Source organism: Tamandua tetradactyla, chromosome 17 (assembly GCF_023851605.1).
Source record: "Tamandua tetradactyla isolate mTamTet1 chromosome 17, mTamTet1.pri, whole genome shotgun sequence".
In the NCBI taxonomy this organism is placed as follows: domain Eukaryota; kingdom Metazoa; phylum Chordata; class Mammalia; order Pilosa; family Myrmecophagidae; genus Tamandua; species Tamandua tetradactyla.
The window spans coordinates 9,652,782-9,676,893 of NC_135343.1; the positions used below are offsets into that span (position 1 = coordinate 9,652,782).

Here is a 24,112-nt window from a genome sequence, read left to right on the forward strand (position 1 = left end):
TTTTGCTAGATATAGAATTCTTGGTTGGCAGTTTTTCTCTTTTAATAATTTAAACATATCATCCCACTGTCTTCTCGCCTCCATGGTTTCTGCTGAGAGATCTGCACATAGTCTTATTGGGCTTCCCTTGTACGTGATGGATTGCTTTTCTCTTGCTGCTTTCAAGATTCTCTCTTTCTCTTTTACCTCTGACATTCTGATCAGTAAATGTCTTGGAGTACATCTATTTGGATCTATTTATTCTCTTTGGGGTATGCTGCACTTCTTGGATCTGTAATTTTAGGTCTTTCATAAGTGTTGGGAAATTTTCAGTGATAATTTCCTCCAATAGTTTTTCTCCTCCTTTTCCCATTTCTTCTCCTTCTGAAGAGACACCCACAACACTTATATTCATGCGCTTCATATTGTCATTTAATTCCCTGAGTCCCTGCTCATATTTTTTCCATTTTTTCCTTATATTTTCTTTTTCTTGTCGGATTTCAGATGTTCCATCCTCCAGTTCACTTATCCTATCTTCTGCCTCTCAAAATCCACCATTGTAGGTTCATTGTTTTTTTCATCTCTTCTACTGTGCCTTTCATTCCCATAAGTTCTGTGATTTGTTTTTTCAGCTTTCAATTTCTTCTTTTTGTTCATTCCTTGCCTTCTTTATATCCTCCCTCAATTCACTGATTTGGTTTTTGATGAGGTTTTCCACGTCTGTTCGTATATTCTGAATTAATTGTTTCAACTCCTGTATCTCATTTGAATTATTGGTTTGTTCCTTTGACTGGGCCATTGCTTCAATTTTCCTAGTGTGATTTGTTATTTTTTGCTGGCGTCCAGGCATTAAATTACCTTAATTAATTTATTCTGGAGATTGCTTTTACTTCTTTTACCTAGTGTTTTCTTGCTGGATGAATTTGTTGTCTCTCTGTTCTTTGACATTCAGTTCAGCTTTTTCTGGCTCTCTAGCTTAGGTTTTGTTTAACAGAGGAGAATTTTTCAGTTCTTGTTTCTTGCCCTGCCTGTACGGTGCCTTCCCCCGCCCCACCCTTAGGAGGGTCTACGTAGGTATTATAGACCCCAGCCAGACTTTTCCAGACCAAACTGGCCTCCTATCAGGAGAAAAGAGTCACCTGCATCGGTTTTCCCTGAGAGTGACCCAGCAGGTTGAAAGACTTCCCTGTGAAGTCTCTGGACTCTGTTTTTCTTATCCTGCCCAGTATGTGGTGCTTGTCTGCCTGCAGGTCCCCCCAGCATAAGATGATGTGGTACCTTTAACTTTGGCAGACTTTCCCTGCTGGGGATGTGGTAGAGACAGAGGAGAGGTTGTAGACTGGTTTTAATGGCTTCAAATTACCAAGCCCTGGTGTCTGAATTTCTTGAGGGAGGGATTCCACCTGAGTGGGCTTCATCCCTCCCCTGGGGAAGGTACAGGCTCCAGACAAACCCTCATATGAGCTTGTTTCTGCCTATGCCTGGGGCAGATGCAGCCGGAGAAGTCCTGCTGCTGTATTCAAAGGCAGTCAAACCTTTGTAGAAACACAGCCACAAAAACCTGTTTCTCTTTTTTTTTTTTCTTTTTCCGTCAGCCCTGCCCCCCTGGCACCCGGGCAAAAACGAGCAACCTCCGCTTTGACCAGGTTCACCTGAGCTGGGGGCCTTTTATTTTTAGTTATAAGAATTTGTTAATTAATTCCACAATTGGCGTTTGGTTGGGCTCAGCCCCTATTGCTGGTAAAGTCTCTTTCCTCTCTCCTCTGGAAGGCAGCCTGTGGGGGAGGGGCACCAGCCTCCATGGCTTGGGGAACTCAAGACTCTGGGGGGGCTTGCAGCCGGTCCAGCTGGTCCAGACTGGGGTACACTATGTGTCTAGTCACTGACGTGGCCTCAGGAGCTATTCTGTACTGTTTCTGGTTATTCAGTAGCTGTTCTGGAGGACGAACTAAATCGTGCACATTGCTAAGCCACCATCTTGGCCCAGAACCAAATTTAGGTTTTATTAAAAAAGTGAACTATGTTTCTAAATCATGTAAGACAATTAAATCACAAGACAAAAAGCAAAGATTGCCCACCCACCCCTCCCTGCTTGGCTCCAGGCACCAGGTGTTCGCCTCCGGGATGAGCAGTTCTGGGCTGAGGTTGGCACAGGGACAGCTCCAGGACAAGTCTTGACCTCCCAGGATCCACCACAGGCCCAGGGGCATGACCCATTTTCCCAAGACTCTGCCCAAAGGAAGAACCCAGAAACAGGATATGGCTACTGAACAGGGGAAAGCAAGGTCTCAGGTATCCACAACCTTCGAGAATGTGGCTGTGCTCTTTACTTGGGATGAGTGGGCAAAACTGGATCCTTCTCAGAGAAACTTGTGTGAGGACGTGATGCTGGAGAACTATAGGAACCTGATCTCAGTGGCAGGACTCCCATTTGCCAAACCAAAAGTTATCTCCCTGTTGCACCAAGGAGAAGAGCCCTGGAAGGTACAGAAAGAAAGTCCCACAGGATGGAAGAACAATTCCCAAACCACAAAGTCAACTCAAATTCAAGACACATAATTTCAAAGACAAATGAGGAAAATACTCAAAATAGATGAACCTGCAGACTTCAAATGAGAAAAACCCTGTGTACAGGTCAAAGAAATAGTGGGACAAAAATAAAGGCTTCCAAATAATTTCAATCACCCATAAGAAAATCCTTACCATGGAAAGAAGCCATCAAAATACTGAATTCGTCCAAAACCTTACCCTGTAATCAGTCCTTTTTAGGCAACAGAGGGTTTCTAGAGGGAAAGCACCCTTAAAATGTGAAATACAAAGAAAGAGCTTCAAGGAGAATTCAAACTTACTTAACCACAAAAAAATCAACACAACAGAGAAATGCTATAAATTGTAGTATATGTGATAAAGCCTTCATTCATAATTCATCCCGTCGTAAACATCAGAAAAACCATATGGAGAGAAATTATTTAAATGTAAAGAACGTTTCAAAGCCTTCAGCCAAAGGCAGCTCTTATTCAACATCAAAGAACTCATACTGGAGAGAAACTCTACATATGTAAAGAATGTGGGAAAGCTTTCAGCCATAGTGCATCCCTTTGTAAACATATAAGAAGAATTCATACTGTGGAGAAATCTTATAGATTTAAAGAATGTGGCAAATCCTTCAACCAAAGGTCAGGCCTTTTTATACATCAAAAGATCCATGCTCAAGAAAATTCCTATAGATATAAACCTGGTAGGAAGCCATCTAGTTGTACATCCCTTCCTGGATTTCAGAGAGTTCATCTTAGAAAGAAGTCCTATCTATGCAATGAATGTGGCAACTACTTTAAGTGTAGCTCATCCGTTCATTATCATCAAAGAATTCACAGTGGAGAGAAACCTTTTAAATCTAGTGAATGTGGGAAAGCCTTCAGTCAGAGGGTATGCCTTACTCAACATTAAAGAATTCATACTGGAGAAAAGCCCTATGGATGTAACGAACATGGAAAAGGCTTCACTTCTATTTCATGACTTAATAGACATTGAAGAATACATACTGGTGAGAAATTGTATAATTGTAATGAATGTGGTATAGCCTTAAGTTTTCACTCAACACGTATTATTCATGAGAGAATTCATACTGGAGAGAAACCATTTAAATGTAAAGTGTGTGGAAAAGCCTTCGGACAAAATTCAGCTCTTCTTCAACGTCAGAAAATGCATACTGTAGAAAGACCCTATAAATGCAATGAGTGTGGGAAAACATTCAGGTGTAATTCGTCCCTTAGTAATCATGAGAGAATTCATACTAGAGAGAAACCATATCAATATCAATGCCTGGAATGTGGGTTATCTTTTAGCCAAAGCGCAGCACTAATTCAACATCAGAGAATTCATACAGGAGAGAAACCCTTCAAGTGTAACACGTGCAAAAACTTTTAGACAAAGTTCGTCACTTATTGTACATTAAAAAAATTCATACGGGAGAGAAACCCTATGAATGTAATGCATGTGGGAAACTCTTAAGCCAGAGATCATCCCTTACTAATCATTATAATAGTCATATTGAAGAAGCATGTGAAAGTCTTAAACCAAAGTTTATCAGAGAATACCTACTTGAAAATGATTCAATGTAACAAATATGGTACAACCTATTCTCATTTAATCCTCATCAGATATTAAATTCCAAGGATAAATCTTGACTGTGTAATAAACAAAGGGAAAACTTTCATAGCTGTCACTTTTTAAAATATCCTGAGACAGATAATTCACAATCAAAACATTGACTTTGGTCATCTGTAAAATACAGGGAGGAACTTATCTCTCTGCATTTCTTTGCATTATATATTAGATGCCACACTGATCATGATAAAATCTGGATGCAGGTGGATTCTCATTAGTAAAAAAATAACTGTAGAAAAATGTTTCCCAGACTTCCTGGAAGATGGCGGCTTAGTAAGACGCGCGGATCTTAGTTTCTTCTCCAGGACACCTACTAGGGGAGTAGAAACGATACAGAAAGCGCCCAAAGCCACAACAGAGATAAAAAAGACAGCGTACCCCATCCTGGAACGGCTGGCTGGCTGAGAGAAGCAGCTCGGGTGAGATCGCCGAGGCGCGCGGGCCTTACTGGGCGGGGTGGCAAGCGGCCAGAGTTACTCCCTTCCCCCTTCCCGGGCCGGCTGGGAGAATTGGAGAGGTGGTCCCCTGAAACCAAGGCGACTGGCGCCCACACCACGCGCAGCCCCCGGACCAACTGAGAGAATTGGATCGGAAACCCCCAGGCCGCGGAGAACGGTGACGGGTGGGGGAGGCCCCTTCCAAACCCGTGACTCCCGGGGAACGTGCACTCTCTCGGGCGGGCCGCTGCCGCTGGCGCCCTCCCGCCACGCTTGTTGCCCAGGGCCGACTAGGAAATTCGGACGGGCTCTTTCCCTGGCTGCGGCGACCAGCAACCCTCCCTGCGTTCGGACGCCGGGCCGGCTCAAGCCGCTTCGGCTAGCGAACCCCCAGGACGGCGAGAGTTTTCCAAAGTTTAAGGTCCCACAGCACCTTCTACTGGTGGGACCCGCAGACAAACGTGTGCCACGAGCGCCACCTACTGGGCAGGATAAGAAAAACAGAACCCAGAGATTTCACAGAAAAATATTACAACCTTGCTGGGTCCAACACCAAGAGAAATCTGAATAAATGCCCAGACGCCAGCAGCAGAAGATAACTGTCCACGCTCAAAAGACTGAGAATATGGCTCAGTCAAAGGAACAAACCAATAGCTCAAATGAGACACAAGAGCTGAGACAACTAATGCTGAATATACGAACAGAAATGGAAAACCTCTTCAAAAATGAAATCGATAAATTGAGGGAGGACATGAAGAGGACATGGGCTGAACATAAAGAAGAAATAGAAAAACTGAAAAAACAAATCGCAGAACTTATGGAAGTGAAGGATAAAGTAGCAAACATAGAAAAAATAATGGATAGCTACAATGATAGATTTAAAGAGACAGAAGATAGAATTAGTGATTTGGAGGATGGAACATCTGAATTCCAAAAAGAAACAGAAACTATAGGGAAAAGAATGGAAAAATTTGAACAGGGTATCAGGGAACTCAAGGACAATATGAACCGCACAAATATACGTGTTGTGGGTGTCCCAGAAGGAGAAGAGAAGGGAAAAGGAGGAGGAAAAACTAATGGAAGAAATTATCACTGAAAATTTCCCAACTCTTATGAAAGACCTAAAATTACAGATCCAAGAAGTGCAGCGCACCCCAAAGAGAATAGACCCAAATAGGCGTTCTCCAAGACACTTACTAGTTAGAATGTCAGAGGTCAAAGAGAAAGAGAAGATCTTGAAAGCAGCAAGAGAAAAACAATCCATTACATACAAGGGAAACCCAATAAGACTTTGTGTAGATTTCTCAGCAGAAACCATGGAGGCTAGAAGACAGTGGGATGATATATTTAAGTTACTAAAAGAGAAAAACTGCCAACCAAGACTCCTATATCCAGCAAAATTATCCTTCAAAAATGAGGGAGAAATTAAAACATTCTCAGACAAAAAGTCACTGAAAGAATTTGTGACCAAGAGACCAGCTCTGCAAGAAATACTAAAGGGAGCACTAGAGTCAGATACAAAAAGACAGAAGAGAGAGATATGGAAAAGAGTGTAGAAAGAAGGAAAATCAGATATGATATATATAATACAAAAGGCAAAATGTTAGAGGAAAATATTATCCAAACAGTAATAACACTAAATGTCAATGGACTGAATTCCCCAATCAAAAGACATAGATTGGCAGAATGGATTAAAAAACAGGATCCTTCTATATGCTGTCTACAGGAAACACATCTTAGACCCAAAGATAAACATAGGTTGAAAGTGAAAGGTTGGGAAAAGATATTTCATGCAAATAACAACCAGAAAAGAGCAGGAGTGGCTATACTAATATCCAACAAATTAGACTTCAAATGTAAAACAGTTAAAAGAGACAAAGAAGGACACTATATACTAATAAAAGGAACAATTAAACAAGAAGACATAACAATCATAAATATTTACGCACCGAATCAGAATGCCCCAAAATACGTGAGGAATATACTGCAAACACTGAAAAGGGAAATAGACTCATATACCATAATAGTTGGAGACTTCAACTCACCACTCTCATCAAGGGACAGAACATCTAGACAGAGGATCAACAAAGAAATAGAGAATCTGAATATTACTATAAATGAACTAGACTTAATAGACATTTATAGGACATTACATCCCACAACAGCAGGATACACCTTTTTCTCAAGTGCTCATGGATCATTCTCAAAGATAGACCATATGCTGGGTCACAAAGCAAGTCTTAACAAATTTAAAAAGATTGAAATCTTACACAACACTTTCTCGGACCATAAAGGAATGATGTTGGAAATCAATAATAGGCAGAGTGCCAGAAAATTCACAAATACGTGGAGGCTCAACAACACACTCCTAAACAACGACTGGGTCAAAGAAGAAATTGCAAGAGAAATTAGCAAATACCTCGAGGCGAATGAAAATGAAAACACAACATATCAAAACTTATGGGACGCAGCAAAGGCAGTGCTAAGAGGGAAATTTATTGCTCTAAATGCCTATATCAGAAAAGAAGAAAAGGCAAAAATTCAGGAATTAACTATCCATTTGGAAGAACTGGAGAAAGAACAGCAAGCTAACCCCAAAGCAAGCAAAAGGAAAGAAATAACAAAGATTAGAGCACAAATAAATGAAATTGAAAACATGAAAACAATAGAGAAAATCAATAAGGCCAGAAGTTGGTTCTATGAGAAAATCAATAAGACTGATGGGCCCTTAGCAAGATTGACAAAAAGAAGAAGAGAGAGGATGCAAATAAATAAGATCAGAAATGGAAGAGGAGACATAACTACTGACCTCACAGAAATAAAGGAGGTAATAACAGGATACTATGAACAACTTTACGCTAATAAATACAACAATTTAGAGGAAATGGACGGGTTCCTGGAAAGACATGAACAACCAACTTTGACTCAAGAAGACATAGATGACCTCAACAAACCAATCACAAGTAAAGAAATTGAATTAGTCATTCAAAAGCTTCCTAAAAAGAAAAGTCCAGGACCAGATGGCTTCACATGTGAATTCTACCAAACGTTCCAGATAGAATTAGTACCAATTCTCTTCAAACTCTTCAAAAAAATCGAAGTGGAGGGAAAACTACCTAATTCATTCTATGAAGCCAACATCACCCTCATACCAAAACCAGGCAAAGATATTACAAAAAAAGAAAACTACAGACCAATCTCTCTAATGAATACAGATGCAAAAATCCTCAATAAAATTCTAGCAAATCGTATCCAACAACACATTAAAAGAATTATACATCATGACCAAGTAGGATTCATCCCAGGTATGCAAGGATGGTTCAACATAAGAAAATCAATTAATGTAATACACCATATCAACAAATCAAAGCAGAAAAATCACATGATCATCTCAATTGATGCAGAGAAGGCATTTGACAAGATTCAACATCCTTTCCTGTTGAAAACACTTCAAAAGATAGGAATACAAGGGAACTTCCTTAAAATGATAGAAGGAATATATGAAAAACCCACAGCTAATATCATCCTCAATGGGGAAAAATTGAAAACTTTCCCCCTAAGATCAGGAACAAGACAAGGATGTCCACTATCACCACTATTATTCAACATTGTGTTGGAGGTTCTAGCCAGAGCAATTAGACAAGAAAAAGAAATACAAGGCATCAAAATTGGAAAGGAAGAAGTAAAACTATCAGTGTTTGCAGACGATATGATACTATACGTCGAAAATCCGGAAAAATCCACAACAAAACTACTAGAGCTAATAAATGAGTACAGCAAAGTAGCAGGTTACAAGATCAACATTCAAAAATCTGTAGCATTTCTATACACTAGTAATGAACAAGCTGAGGGGGAAATCAAGAAACGAATCCCATTTACAATTGCAACTAAAAGAATAAAATACCTAGGAATAAATTTAACTAAAGAGACAAAAAACCTATATAAAGAAAACTACAAAAAACTGCTAAAAGAAATCACAGAAGACCTAAATAGATGGAAGGGCATACCGTGTTCATGGATTGGAAGACTAAATATAGTTAAGATGTCAATCCTACCTAAATTGATTTACAGATTCAATGCAATACCAATCAAAATCCCAACAACTTATTTTTCAGAAATAGAAAAACCAATAAGCAAATTTATCTGGAAGGGCAGGGTGCCCCGAATTGCTAAAAACATCTTGAGGAAAAAAAACGAAGCTGGAGGTCTCGCGCTGCCTGACTTTAAGGCATATTATGAAGCCACAGTGGTCAAAACAGCATGGTATTGGCATAAAGATAGATATATCGACCAATGGAATCGAATAGAGTGCTCAGATATAGACCCTCTCATCTATGGACATTTGATCTTTGATAAGGCAGTCAAGCCAACTCACCTGGGACAGAGCAGTCTCTTCAATAAATGGTGCCTAGAGAACTGGATATCCATATGCAAAAGAATGAAAGAAGACCCATCTCTCACACCCTATACAAAAGTTAACTCAAAATGGATCAAAGATCTAAACATTAGGTCTAAGACCATAAAACAGTTAGAGGAAAATGTTGGGAGATATCTTATGGATCTTACAACTGGAGGCGGTTTTATGGACCTTAAACCTAAAGCAAGAGCACTGAAGAAGGAAATAAATAAATGGGAACTCCTCAAAATTAAACACTTTTGTGCATCAAAGAACTTCATCAAGAAAGTAGAAAGACAGCCTTCACAATGGGAGACAATATTTGGAAATGATATATCAGATAAAGGTCTAGTATCCAGAATTTATAAAGAGATTGTTCATCTCAACAACAAAAAGACAGCCAACCCAATTACAAAATGGGAAAAAGACTTGAACAGACACCTCTCAGAAGAGGAAATACGGATGGCCAAGAGGCACATGAAGAGATGCTCAATGTCCCTGGCCATTAGAGAAATGCAAATCAAAACCACAATGAGATATCATCTCACACCCACCAGAATGGCCATTATCAACAAAACAGAAAATGACAAGTGCTGGAGAGGATGCGGAGAAAGAGGCACACTTATCCACTGTTGGTGGGAATGTCAAAGGGTGCAACCACTGTGGAAGGCAGTTTGGCGGTTCCTCAAAAAGCTGAATATAGAATTGCCATACGACCCAGCAATACCATTGCTAGGTATCTACTCAAAGGACTTAAGGGCAAAGACACAAACGGACATTTGCACACCAATGTTTATAGCAGCATTATTTACAATTGCAAAGAGATGGAAACAGCCAAAATCTCCATCAACAGAAGAGTGGCTAAACAAACTGTGGTATATACATACGATGGAATATTATGCAGCTTTAAGACAAGATAAACTTATGAACCATGTAATAACATGGATGGACCTAGAGAATATTATGCTGAGTGAATCCAGCCAAAAACTAAAGGACAAATACTGTATGGTCCCACTGATGTGAACGGACATTCGAGAATAAACTTGAAATATCTCATTGGTAACAGAGTTCAGCAGGAGTTAGAAACAGGGTAAGACAATGGGTAATTGAAGCTGAAGGGATACAGACTGTGCAACAGGACTAGATACAAAAACTCAAAAATGGACAGCACAATAATACCTAATTGTAAAGTAATCATGTTAAAACACTGAATGAAGCCGCATCTGAGCTATAGGTTTTTGTTTTGTTTTGTGTTGTTTTGTTTTGATTTTACTATTATTACTTTTATTTTTTTCTCTATATTAACATTCTATATCTTTTTCGGTTATGTTGCTAGTTCTTCTAAACCAATGCAAATGTACTAAGAAATGATGATCATGCATCTATGTGATGATGTTAAGAATTAATGATTGCATGTGTAGAATGGTATGATCTCTAAATGTTGGGTTAATTTCTTTGTTTCCGTTAATTAAAAAAAAAAAAAAAAAAAGAGAAGGGATAATTGGAGATGAAGGGATACAGACTGTACAACGGGACTGGATATAAAAACTCAGAAATGGACAGCACAATACTACCCAATTGTAATGCAATTATGTTAAAACACTGAATGAAGCTGCATGTGAGGTATAGGTTTTTTGTTTTTGTTTTTTTTGTTTTTTTTTCTTTCTATTATTGTTTTAATTCTTATTCTGTTGTCTTTTTATTTCTTTTTCTAAATCGATGCAAATGTACTAAGAAATGATGAATATGCAACTATGTGATGTTATTAAGAATTACTGATTGTACATGTAGATTGGAATGATTTCTAATTGTTTTGTTAATTCTTTTTTTAATTAATAAAAAAAAATAATAACTGTATGCTAGTAGCATATTTATTACATCTAACATTTTAATAGCAAATAAAAGTTAATCTTAGATATATATGCATTTTTTAGAGCAAAGGACCAAATAAAAGATTAAAAACAAACTACCTCAACCTCTGCAATTTGCTTTTTCCTAACTTGTCAAACTTTCATTAAAAACAAAAAAAGAGAAAGAAAAAAAAAAACAAAGATTTCCTAACAGTTCAAACTGCCCGATTCTGATGGCCTACAAATGTGATGAGCATAAACAGAAAAGTAACATTATTTTAAAGAAAATTAAAATATACATTAAAAGCCCATTTAGTTATAAATCATAACTAAATCATCAGTTATTGACCTTAACTAAATACCAGGTCTAAGATAAATGTCCAATCGGAGAAAATCTAAACTACTTTTTCCAATGTTGCTGAATCTGTCTCAAGTATTCTCGGCTAGTTACATAACCAGAAATTACCCACACATTATCCCTCAAGCCAAAGGAGGAGTTTTCTTCATTTTTTCAAAATGTGATTGAACAGTAGTACTGACAAAATTTTTCAGATTTTCCAAGCTGCTTCCTCAAATCAAGGAGTCTTTATAATAAAAGAATTAAGAGTACCAACTTTTCAAGCCATGTTTTTCCCTTCCTACATACTTGCAATTCACATGCTTACACTTTCCTTACTGTTATGAAAGAAACCCTAAAATGACCTTAAAAAACAGGGAAAAATAACATTAATACAGTACTCAAATTCAAATTAGCAAATATATCAAACAACTGATAATTTAGGACTACATTTATCTCCCTAGTAAAGTTTTCCATGATTCTTTAAAGAATATTTTAACATCTACTATGCTCCAAGCACTATTCTAAATATTTGTAAGGCATGAATGAAAAAAAACATCAAAGATTTGGGGGAACCACAGAGGTATCTGGTGGAAATAAAGTTATGAAAAATATGAAATTAAAAATATGAAAAATTTAAATGTTCTGCTACTTTTTGAATGCAAACCTCCAGTCAGAAAGTTTGGACACATACTATCAAAGTAGCTCAGTTTCAAATACTGATTGACCTAAACTTACACAGCTCCTCAGAAGATACTAGAAATGAATGTTTAGGAGGCAAGTGTATAGATCTTAGAACTCAAGAATTTATGAGTTGTAGCCAAGTTCTGAGTCATGTTTATGTATACCTAGCTCCATGAAAGTAACTACTTTCAATTTCCACAGTTCAACATGTTACTGTAGATTCTCACTGAAATGATCAAAATGATAGGCTCTTTGCCAATTTACTAAAGTTGATTAAACTATTTTTATATTAAATTATTTTCAAAATGTCTTTAGCCCAATAACCTATACTTAATCACTTAACAATAAAAAATATTCTGGAGTCCCCACATAATGGATTTTAGCTCATATAAGTCACTACTGAAAGAACTCGTATGTTCCTGACAGAAGGAGAAGGCGTTTTCATATTTGCAGAATTGCCAAAATTTTTTATTAGATTTCCTTGCAAAAGAAATTAACATAATTTATAAAGTGAGACTTACCTTTTCAATATTTCCATATAGGCAGAATAGGTTGAAGACTCTTGAACAATTCATTTTTAGTTGATGTAATCCACTAACCATTACAACTGAACCAGAGGGATTTCCTCCATGCATATAGGAGGAAGAAGCCTGCGGTAACGGATATGCGACAAGCTCAGGTGTATCTCGAGAGCCCATTCTGTAACGACTTGGTAAAGGCAATAATGGGCCATGGGATCCTATAAAAATGAAAAAATAAAATATAAAATATAGATACATTTGTAAATATCAAGGTAGATATAGTTCACCATACCAAAAAAAACCTCTTTATATTAGCTAGTTTGATGTATGTTCAAGGAAAATGCAAAAATATGACTATTTATATTTAACTGTGGAAAACTAATAAAATCTATTATTTACTTGTACCAGGTCTAATATACACTGACCTGTACACATCAAGCTACATGTTTTATTTTTTAAAAATGCTTTTTGTTTACCTAATAATATAAAACTTTCTACCACTGCATGTAAATTATAGCTCAAATTTTAAAAAAATAAGCAAAAAAGTAAAAGAAAAAAAAATATCGCCAATGTAGTAGATTCTTCGAGAATAATACAATGTACAGTGATATCTAGGAAGCTATTTCTACGTCTCTATATAAATAAAACAAAATTTAGCTCCACTATAAAGTTGTCCCTTGAATATATTTACTATAATGAACTTCCAGGTTAGTGTTTTATTCCCCTAATTCTAATTCAGAAAACTAAAACCCAAAGTTCAGTTAATAAAATACCTCACCTACGCACAGGTGTCTATTATACAGCAATATCCAATTTTTGAAATGTCAAGAACCCAAAAGAAAATAATGCCTCTGAGTAGCTGAAAATGTCACAGAAACATACACACCCCCAAACACATACAACTATATGTCTCTTACACGAGAACCCTCATTAAGAATCAATTTTGCTAACTTTAGAGTAGTTCCAAACTTTAATTTATCTGGTTTTCCCATCTACAAGAGATTAGGAGCAACAAAAAAAAAAAAACAAAGCTAGAGTGTAGGAATGGAAAGGAGGGAGGGAGTTTGGAGAAACTGTGACAATAAAAGTAGGCAGCACATTTACAGCAGCAAGAAGAAAGGCATAAGAACTCAGAAGAAGCAACCAAGCTGGAGACATGGAGTTTAGAAACACAAACACTATACATTTTATGAACTCCTGAGTTAGTGATTACAGAAACACAACCTGGAGTACATGCAAAGGTCCTCCTGATGTACAAGAAACCAATATAAAAGTCCAAGGCCCTTCATTTCTCAGAAAGTATATTATAGGCAATGACACTATTTTCATTTTCAGGTAGAACTAAGGGACAACTATCTACTAAGTGAGTTACTGGAACTATAAAATTTTGGTTTTCAGCAACCAAAATTAGAACACTATGCAGTACTCTAAATACAGCTGCCATTAATAACACAGCAATACTACCACTGAGCACAGGTAAACACAGTTTAAATTTCCAAAATTTTAGAGAGGAATACTTTTTCTCAATGCATCATCATCAGTATTGCCTTAAACTGGTTATGGTTTTTAACTGCTCTTCCTGCTGGTGACTGGTAGAGTTTACTAAACAATCAATAAAGCCCATAGAGTTATTTGTTGATGATACCTATACATATTTTGGCCTCTAATTTAGATTGTTAAACATGTACTGAAGTTCAAGGATCAATCATTCTTATCCCTACTGCAAAAAATTACGTATATATATATATTACACTGCCCCCTTCCCAACACCACTTGCTTGCAGTACCATTTGCTTTTACAATAATAATACTTCACTGCTATCACTAATTTTCTTTTTCACAAACAGTAGAAAGATGTGCAGTACATAGGCAGCGGAAACTTTCACTCTGCTTAAATTGTCCAAAGCCCAAAATCTTTGCAATCCATAGTCCTCAATAGCAATCAAACTCTGTGCAAAAGAATACCTGATGTTTATAATTATGATCTTAAGCCATCAGGATTAAATTATGTTGCCTATACTATTTAACTTGTTAATTATATTATTTAAGAAAATATGAAAGAATGGAAGTCTTTTTAAAGCTTTCTAAACTGAATGGTTAATGCACAAAGTTTTGGTTCTTAAAAAATTAATGCTTTCGGTATTTTAAAAATTCATTTATGTAGGAAAATGCTACCTAAATAAGATGGCATTAACATTCCAAAGGCATCTCCCATCTTTGCACTTTAAAAGTCTTTGATCTAGTAAGCATACCTAAAGAGGCTGGAAATTAATATACAAATTTTTCTTCGACTCACAGCAAATAAACCTGTATATTCATTTTTACCGTTGTTCCAGTTTAAGAGTTTCTAAACTTTATACGGCCAAATTTTCCCAAACTAAAAGACTTAAAGAATTCTAATGATAATTATAGACTTATACTACTATAATAAACCAATAAGTAAATTTAATGTAATGGAATCTGTGGGTCCTAAAAGAAGGAATAGATTTTTCTATTCCTTCTTTTCCACACACCATCACACAGGAAAAACTACCTGTGACAAGACTTCAAAATGCAAATGAACCTGTTTTGCAGAACTGCTGATTTGAAGGAACACAGCTGTGCTTGGCAAAATTTTTGAAAAGGCTGAATATCAGCAGCAACACCCATCTTTGCTTTTTCTCCTATTTCCTGATCTTACTTCTCTTCCCCATCTCTTTTTATTCTTCTCTCTCTCCTCCTATATCTCATTTTGCTTAGTTCCAAAGGAAAACAGAACAAATTATTCTCAGAGTTAAATGTTTTAATGACATAGCCCAGAACAGATACCCCTATGCAAACCCACCACAATCACTCCTTCTCAGTAAGACTCTCCAGAGCATGAATGATCCATATTTAACAACTGTCACTCCAAAGAATCTTGCACCTCTTTGCAAATCAGCTTACATTTTAAAATTTACACACACACATACACTAAATAAATTAGATCACAAAACTTCAAAAAATATTTCCCAATAGTTTTTTTTTTAATGTAAATATATGATTCTAGGGCATGTGACATATTTTTGTTCATCAAATTTTTCAGTTAAGATGGATCTTCTAAAGGAAAGCAAACCTGGAAACCTATAGTGAGAAAATAATGTGTCTCAACACTATCACAGTAGAATTCCTTTCCTTCATTTATTCTTTCATTGATTTTTCTAGCCTCCTTTGGCAAAACATTTAATCAGTTTTTGGCCTTTAGCTGAAGGCCATGACATATTTTACCCCAAACTAGGATACACTTGTGATTAGTAATTCTTTCCTCACCTTCCATTGAACAAAGCACACTGGTCCTTTCCTTCAGGATCAGAACACTATACAAACATATTTAATTTGTACTCTTTTAACTGTAACAAACTAAGCAAACACAACCAAAGAATATACTCAACTGGAATAACATTTTCAATCTATACCACATTGATTGTTCTGACATAACACAAAGATTGTTTCAGTCTCTTTGCCATATAGACTAGTATGAAACATTGAACAAGTAAAAGGTGGTACGTTCTTGGAGTTCAAAAAAAAAAAAAGAAAAAGACACTAAGGAACACACAAAAACTCACAGCTAAGAATGGTCAGTAAAGTAAATATGTACACAATTTTTTAAAACATTTCAGACAAAAAGCAACATTGGGGACTTTAAGATAAACCCTAGGAGTATAAATTGGGAATTTCTATTTCCTACTGCTGTTTCTAATAGTACTGTATTCAACTTTAAACCACAGAATAGGTGGGGATCAATAACTACCACTAAAAACTAACCAAAAAAATAAAAAAACACTTAAAAACACAGAATTTATTAACTGGCTAGAAGTCTTAAAGTCTTAATAGCAATTCTCCAACATCCACTTGAAAGGACATTAGTCTGATACCTGACTTTTCACTGGGAATATTATTATTCTAGGGATCACAGCCTTAATCTAACAATATAGTAAACAGTTCTAACAAACAGTAAAAGCTGAAAAGTTGCAATAAGGGAATTAAATACAAGCAAATTTACCAAAGTCAATATACCAACTCTAAAACTAAAAGAAATAAGGATCCAGAAATATGTCTCCTTTTTGACAAATACCCCATTCCTTCTGCCTTTATTACTTAAAATTCCTCTTTGCTCATAATTTCTAGAATAGAAGATAATACACCTACTGAGCAATAATACTTCTTTTTGGTCCTCTAACAGGCCAGAGCCCATTACAAAGCAAAACTGAAACCAAATAAAATAGAAAGGCAAAAGCTTTCAATGCCCAACGAATCACTTATTTATCTCAACGATTATTTGATGTATCAAATCCTAGAAAAACAAAAGATTTTGAACTCCTTAGGAGTACATTATAAGGAGTCTGACCCCATATAAACCAAGTCAGGTGGACAGGGAAAATACAGAAAGAAGAAATGGGCCATTCTTCATCAGAAATGCAAACTAATAGTTCATCTATACTACCTTCCTTCTGCCTTGGCAAACTTACCATAGCCATCATGTCTAAACGAAGAAGGGTGTTCTCCCAAAATGGCTTGTCTCTGGCGACCCTTTCCTCTATCTGACACAAAAGTAGAAACATGGTTTTAACAATTTTGACTGAAGTTCTTAACAGAATTCTCAGATGGAAACACCCATTCAAAACATCCATTATAATTCATAAAAGAAATATAATTCCTGGTTAACTTTAAACATCCATTCACATCCAATTTAAATACAAACACCAACAGCTTAGGAAAATAACTCTATCTAACAAATTCCACTTAGCTTGAAAATATCTTTTTGGCAAATGTCAAATACAAACACACTTTCAAATTTAAGAGAAGAATGGATACTTTTCAGAAAGTGAATGTACACAATGCTAGAGTTTGACACTGTACAGAAGTTTTACCAATACATGTCTTTAAAACAAGCTTTAAGTGCAGTACTTTTGAAAGACAGTACCTGAATCATACTATTAGCTTCAACAGCAACACATTTTCAAAGTGGGCTTCTTTCAAGAAGTTTCAGCATAAGCCAACAACAACCTGTATTACATGGTTTCACAATCAGTAAACACAGAGTATTTTATATGTATATACACATATTTACAAACACCCACTGACTTGAGAGCTGAAAATTTGCACATCACTGGCCCATTTTATATCATGGATTAGTCAGTGTCTATAGACCTTTCAAGAGGCAGGACTATGAGTACTCCCCAACGTTTAATTATGCCAAGATAAAACTAACCAAGGGGGCTACATTATTGGATGAGGGTACTACAATACTCCTAAAGAATAATTTTTATTCTAGCTACATTTTCAGGAAAGGCAGGCAATTTGCCCAAATCTGAGAAATCAACAGCAACAAAATTACTTGCAGCTTTCTAAAATGGCATTTCCCATGTTGGCTAGTAAAATTTAAAAATCATTGTATACTACACTTTTAGAAAGTTCACAGATTGAATTATATTGCCCAGTAAGGGTGTTCTGGTGTTTTGTTTTGTTTTTTTTTTTAAATGTATCTTAAGACTTAGGATATTCTGACCTGTAAAATTTTTAAAATTCAAAGAGAAAGGCTTTCCATATATCCTTAGTCACCTAAACAAATAAGGTTTATGGGAGATGAGAAATACTTCAATTTTCACTTCAGACTAGAGCAATATTATTTTAATTAGCTATTGAAGCTATAGCATTAAAAGGGACCTAAGAGGTCATCTAGTCCAACTTTTATTCTGGGTATAAGTTCTCTTATCAACTGATACTATCTAGCTGCTGTCAGTGCCAATGACAAGAAACTCACTAACTTCCCCTACATTTTCATTTCCAGATAGTCATAAATCATGAAAAATTAATTTTTATATTTTATAGAAATTGATCCTCTATCAATATTCTATCCCCTTTGGAGCCTCACAGACTCCAAAGTCTTCCTTGCAAACACCGTTCAAATGTCTGAAAAGTTGTAATAGTTCCCCTTCCCCAAAGTCATTTCTAGACTAAATACTCACAGTTCCTTCCTTCCATTAAATGATGAGATGTGCTAGAAGCCATGTAAATCTCACTCTTTTTGAATCAAAAGTTTGTCAAAGAAAGTTATTCTGCTTAAATTTACCACTAAATATAACTCCTTATCTGATCTAAGAATCACCAAAGCCACCATGTCTTCATGGTTCAATTTTAGTTATAGCTAGCAGTGTGCTAAAAGGAAAGAGCACCTGATTAGGAACCAGAAGATTCCAAGTTAACTACTAATTTGCTATGTAATCCCATAAAATCACAATCTTAATTCATAAAATGAAGGAGTCAGAGTAGATGATCTCCAAGGTCTCTTTTAGTCAAACATTCTCATTATTAATTCTCTTTATTAGAAACATTCCTTACCCAATATAAGGTCACATAAAACAGAAGAAGTGAGCAGAGGAGTCGAACACTAAATTTATCAGTCTCTAAAGGGTGGTTTATAATCTTTTATGGTTTCACCTGAAATCTGACAGAAGCTGTAGACCTTTTCCATAGAAACATGCACTTATATACAAGTTCTGCTTAACAGTTCTAGAGTTCAATGGAGTCTAGGTTAAGGATTCTATGCACGAAAATGTAGTTTGGGATGATTTTTTTTTTTATGAGTCTATGTTTTTACAAGTGTTATCTGGTTTAAAAAAAAAGAAAAGTTATATGGGGATCTTTATTTTGAGGCAGTATAAACAATTTCAGTATCTTCTTATCAAATTGAGTACAAGCTGAGATCAGTACAGAAACAAAAACTGCTTATTGTCTTGCCCAACACAAATATCTATCTGTAAGAAATCAGAAAACAAGGATTTTCCCATTGAAAGCATCAACTAAAATTTCCTTTATTATATTTCATTATTTAAGAATCTAAATAATACATTTCTAAACTCACCTAACTATAATTCCTTGTATGAAAAACTAATTTAAAGTGGCCGGGTAAACTTCAAATCTTCAAATAGATTGAATACCATTAAAATAAAAATAAAAAATAATAAAAAGCATATCAATAAATGTTTAAGCATACCAAATACCAATAAATGTTTTAAGAAACAATAAGAGAAATGTAATCAGAACTCACTACTTCAAATTGGTTAAAAAACTTAAGAGTGTTTGGTAAATACTGTAAATTGACAGAAGTGAGGTGTTTCTCATCAACCACTTGTCCTGTTGTTTGAGTACTAAGGTTTTATTTTCCAATAGTGCATCACACTGCACCAAGCAGACTTCTGTGACTAATGTAAGTATGGGGTCTAGTCAAAGCTGTATTATAAAACAAATCCATTTGCAACACCATAAATAGGGCAAGAGGACTACTGGGAATTGAAAGTTATAGGGGCAAATCATCTAAAAGTCCTGAATATTTTGAACACGCACATAAAGGTTCATCACACTTTTCTTTTTCCTTTTGCTTAAGTACATGTACTACAGAGGTCCTACTACCCAAAATAGTTTAAATTTCATAAAAACACTTTTCTAGTTTCTCATGTTGTACAGACATACTCATCTTGGTGAGTTTTTCCAAAACGTGGTTTAAAACTGATATTGTAGTTGAGATGTAGCCAATACTGCAGCCCCCTTGTTTTTACAAGATCCACATTTTAATTTGTAAATTCCAGAATTGCCACAGTTAGTTGAACAATCTTATCAGTCAAATCTAGGCTCAAGAAATCTAGCATTTATAGGTTATAGATGAAAATCCATCTCAAATGAAATGCCCTTATTTTCAGATTTTTCAGGTTTAAATATATTCTACCTTGAACAGACATGTTACTTTCATCTACATTTGAAATGTCAAAATTTCTCTTTACACAAATTAACATGAATGATAACCTTAAATTGTTACAAAAAGTGACAACTTATAAACAGCCACTTTACAAAATTCAAACCACACAGAAAAATATCTATTACATATAATGTACCCTTTGTTAGAATTTTTGTTCAATATTCACAATTGAGGAAAAAAAAAAGAGTAACCTTAAGTGTACCAAGTGTACACCTTCCTAGTCCTTTTATTTTGAATATGTCTGTGTGGATTGGTTGAGCATTATCAATTCCCATGGCCTATAGATAACTGGCCCTGGTTATTTGCCAATTAACAATCTGAAACTAAGCTGTAAACAATTACAGTAATGGGTATTATAAGATTTACAACATTGTAGAGAAAGTCTAATTTTTCGTTAGTGAAAAGTTTTAAATTCTACAACTGAAACCTTAGGGAAATCAGACCAATATATACATACAACTTGAATTAATGGGCACAGTCTATCATGGTGTTCATCCCATGCAAGTCTGAAGTACTGTTAAGTGTCCTCCTTTAAAAACTTGGGGTGATGGTGCATGCAGTATGCAGTCAAGGTGAATTGCAAGTCTGAGTTTTTCAGAGGGCTTTTTGCTGATGCCGATGTTGTGCATGATGAAGTGTAGAGTCAGCCTGCTGGAGTCCTCTATCCTTCTTAATGCCTCGTCCAGCTTGGGGGAAAAGTTCTTTCCATAGAGAAGCAGTGTGCAAGTTTGCAGTTTGTAAGGAATACTTTGAATCAGTTTCCTCTCCTCCAAAGAGAGAGAGCTGCTTGGAGAAATGCAAGTCCTTGAACTGCGGGCGTGCCTGTATGTGTGGGCTCCTTGTTGAACTAAATATAAATAGCTCAGTACATACCAGTAGGGGGCGCTAATGTTCAAGGTTATTTTCCAACATTACATGCATGGCCTTTTGCAACAAAAGCATTCATCAACAAGGTTTTCATCTGAATTATTACTAGTTCATCTCAGGAAAGAGGAATCTAACTACATGTAAAAATTTGTCAGATGTAAGTACATTCTAAAATGCATAAAATACCTACCTCGTCTTCCCAAATATGGTTTAGTGTAGTCCCAACTGTCATTGTCATTCCTAATAACATTTAGACGAGTTGGCTGTTAAGATTAAAAAGAAAGTAAGTTAAAAATATATGTCTAAAGCATAAATATTCTATGGTGAACTGTTAAGAAAAATATTTACCCTTGCATATTCAATTTTTAGTGTACAGCATCCAGCATATATATCTGCTCCATTGAGTGCTGCTTTGGCTTTCTGGGCACAGAGGACTGATTCAAACATAAGCTCTATTAAGGAAATTTGGTTTAAGGTGTCCAATATTTAATCTTACCCATTCCCAAAGAAAAGGACTGAAAATCAGAAATAGCACTTTTACTTCTTGAAATGTTTTATTAAATAAATTTTCTAGAGAAATTTTAGGGGAATTTATTTTTTAAGATGAAGGGCTCCAAACAAAACATAATATTTTTTGTTGTGTTGTGTTAGTTAATTTTTTTAATTAATAAAAAAAAACACATAATATAACCAAAGTATCTACACATCAATTCTTTTAGGTCATCTGAAGTACTTTTTAAGCTATAAAGGAAAAGAATAGAATGTGGTTCCATTCCTTAATAAAGGTTCCATTCCTTAACTTGCTACCTCCAAACAGGAAATACTTTACTTTTAAAATAGAAGCATATTAAAAAGAATTTAAAAAACCAAGTATTCTGAGAAGGCAGGGCATTATGATCATTTAACTATCTTCATTTTATTGTTTTTTTAAAAAATTACTTAAGTCCATAATGTAAAAACAAAAATAAAAATAAAAGGACAAAAGTATGTAAACAACTGAAAAAACTCTTGCTAGAAGTAAGCACTGTTAAGAATTTACTGTATAACTGTAACTTTTCCAATGTGTGTACATGAATATATAGGTTAGGTTTTTAAAAATTATCAGTACATGAAAAAATGGGATTGTATCATAAACTATTCTACAACTTCCTCTTTATTCAACATATAATGAAGTTAATTTAACCCAGAGAAGTGGTGCTTACATAAACCATGACCACTTTCAAAGGTTACATTAAGAAAGGTAATAGGGTTCTACGCTACCAATTTAAGGGGAGATTCAGAAAAGTTCATTGTGGTAAATTTAAAAAATGTAAAAGTATACATATCAAATAGTTATTTTTCCCCATTAAAAAGGCAAAGCAAAATGAAGTACTCCACTATTTCATGGTAACAAGTTATTCTTATCATAAATAGTAAAATTCTCTGTGGGTACTGCAGTTCCATTTTTAAAAACCTAAGTAGATTTTTACGCATGGGGAAAAAGTAAAGCATCACTTATCTAGAAATACTTAAGTAAAAATAAAGATTCATATGCATTAGACAATTAACATACATTGATAAAAAATTTATAAATAAAGGATATTCAACCATTGCTTGTATTCCATTTCTCTTGAATATAACAATACGTTGCACTTTTCCAACAGGATTGCATACAGTATATAAAACATCCTATGAAGGAAAAAAAGATTTCATCACATTTTATATTATTTCTTTCTTTCTTTCAGTAACTGGGCCAGGAATTGAACCTGGGTTTCCCACATGCAGGCAAGCATTTTATCACCGAACCACCCATGCACCCACATTTTATATTTAAAAAAACACTGGAGCTATTCTCTGATGTTTGTTTTACCTTAAAACCCAACAGTTGTTTAGATGTCATTTCTATTAATTATTAAACTAAGTTTTAAAATTACTATACTTCAATTAATCTAAGCTTATTTCTTTCCTATGTAATACACCAATATTAGAGAAGTTCCAATGAAACATCTGAGAAGCACTGATACCTATTTTTCTCTCCAATTTTTATTTTCTTAAGGTATCTAAAATTATCTGACAATACATAATTAATAACCCAAAACTGTAATAAGTTAACTTATGTTTGTATTTCCAAATGTGACTCTGAAATGTCTAATATTGTAACCACTTGAATTATAGAAGTAAATATTTATTAAGGAATAGAACATTTTTCAAGGGACAATGGCTATAATTACAAGTCAATAAGTAGTACTTACTATAAAGAAAAGAACCAAAGTAGAGCGTCATACAATCTGAGATATCACAAAACAATATACCTTAGTCATCTAAGAGAGAATCTAAATACCCTCAGGGACAATTATTCAGCTTTCAAGAAATTTCTTGAGCACCAGCAATTTGCACAGCCACCTTATTAGGTACTAGGGATACGACGATGAACATATCAGACTAACTGTACTAGATCATATTCTTTTTCCCAGAACACCAAATATAGTGAATATATTAAAATTGTAAGAATATGTAACACAAAAAAGTGAATATTACAATTACAAATTAAATCTAAATGAGTATCTTATGCTTTGCTTTAAGCTTATACCCATCTAGAAATCATACCAACTGAAACTTTTCTTACTGTGATTATTCTATTTGTTATATATCAAGTGCTCTTTTCACCAGCTTATTATGAAACAGCATGTGATTATGAAGTAGAAAAATGTTTTAGGATACAAATCCTTTTTAAGAATTGTACTAATATCACTTTTTTAAAGGGTGAAGAAGCAGGAAAGTTTAAGTAAATCAAAGAGGTTTTTAACAAGCTATCTCAAATAGTTTATAATGATGACATATGGCTCTTACAGTACTGTGAAATTCTGTAATTACCCAGTAGATACCCTTACTACATGTGCTGGTCTTTAAAGTGAGAGAAGAGTTCCTGGAATCTGGTCTTGTTCCTTATTATTAGAAAGAGAATTGACACTAATGCCAAACAATAAAAATTAACCAAGGTGCCTATTTAATTATGACAACTGTGTTGTGACCTTTTAGCTTCAATGATCACCACTTTTTCTTTGTTCACTATATCTGAGAGTCAAAAATTTAGATTAATTTTATTAATGCTGAAAATAAAC

General features: G+C 35.1%; 1 protein-coding gene and 1 pseudogene across 1 annotated transcript in view; one reads left to right on the forward strand and one right to left on the reverse strand.

Moving 5' to 3' along the window:
- HNRNPLL (heterogeneous nuclear ribonucleoprotein L like) overlaps positions 1-24,112 on the reverse strand; it is a 74,251-nt gene that overhangs the window by 15,564 nt on the left and 34,575 nt on the right. Inside the window, exons 4-8 of the mRNA XM_077134027.1 lie at positions 22,599-22,679; positions 21,360-21,461; positions 21,202-21,274; positions 16,858-16,929; positions 12,372-12,589 (exon numbers count right to left, since the gene is read on the reverse strand). Of these exons, the coding sequence (XP_076990142.1) occupies positions 12,372-12,589; positions 16,858-16,929; positions 21,202-21,274; positions 21,360-21,461; positions 22,599-22,679 (546 nt within the window). The remainder of the gene's footprint in view (positions 1-12,371; positions 12,590-16,857; positions 16,930-21,201; positions 21,275-21,359; positions 21,462-22,598; positions 22,680-24,112) is intronic.
- On the forward strand, positions 2,239-4,100 carry LOC143661641 (zinc finger protein 354A-like; annotated as a pseudogene).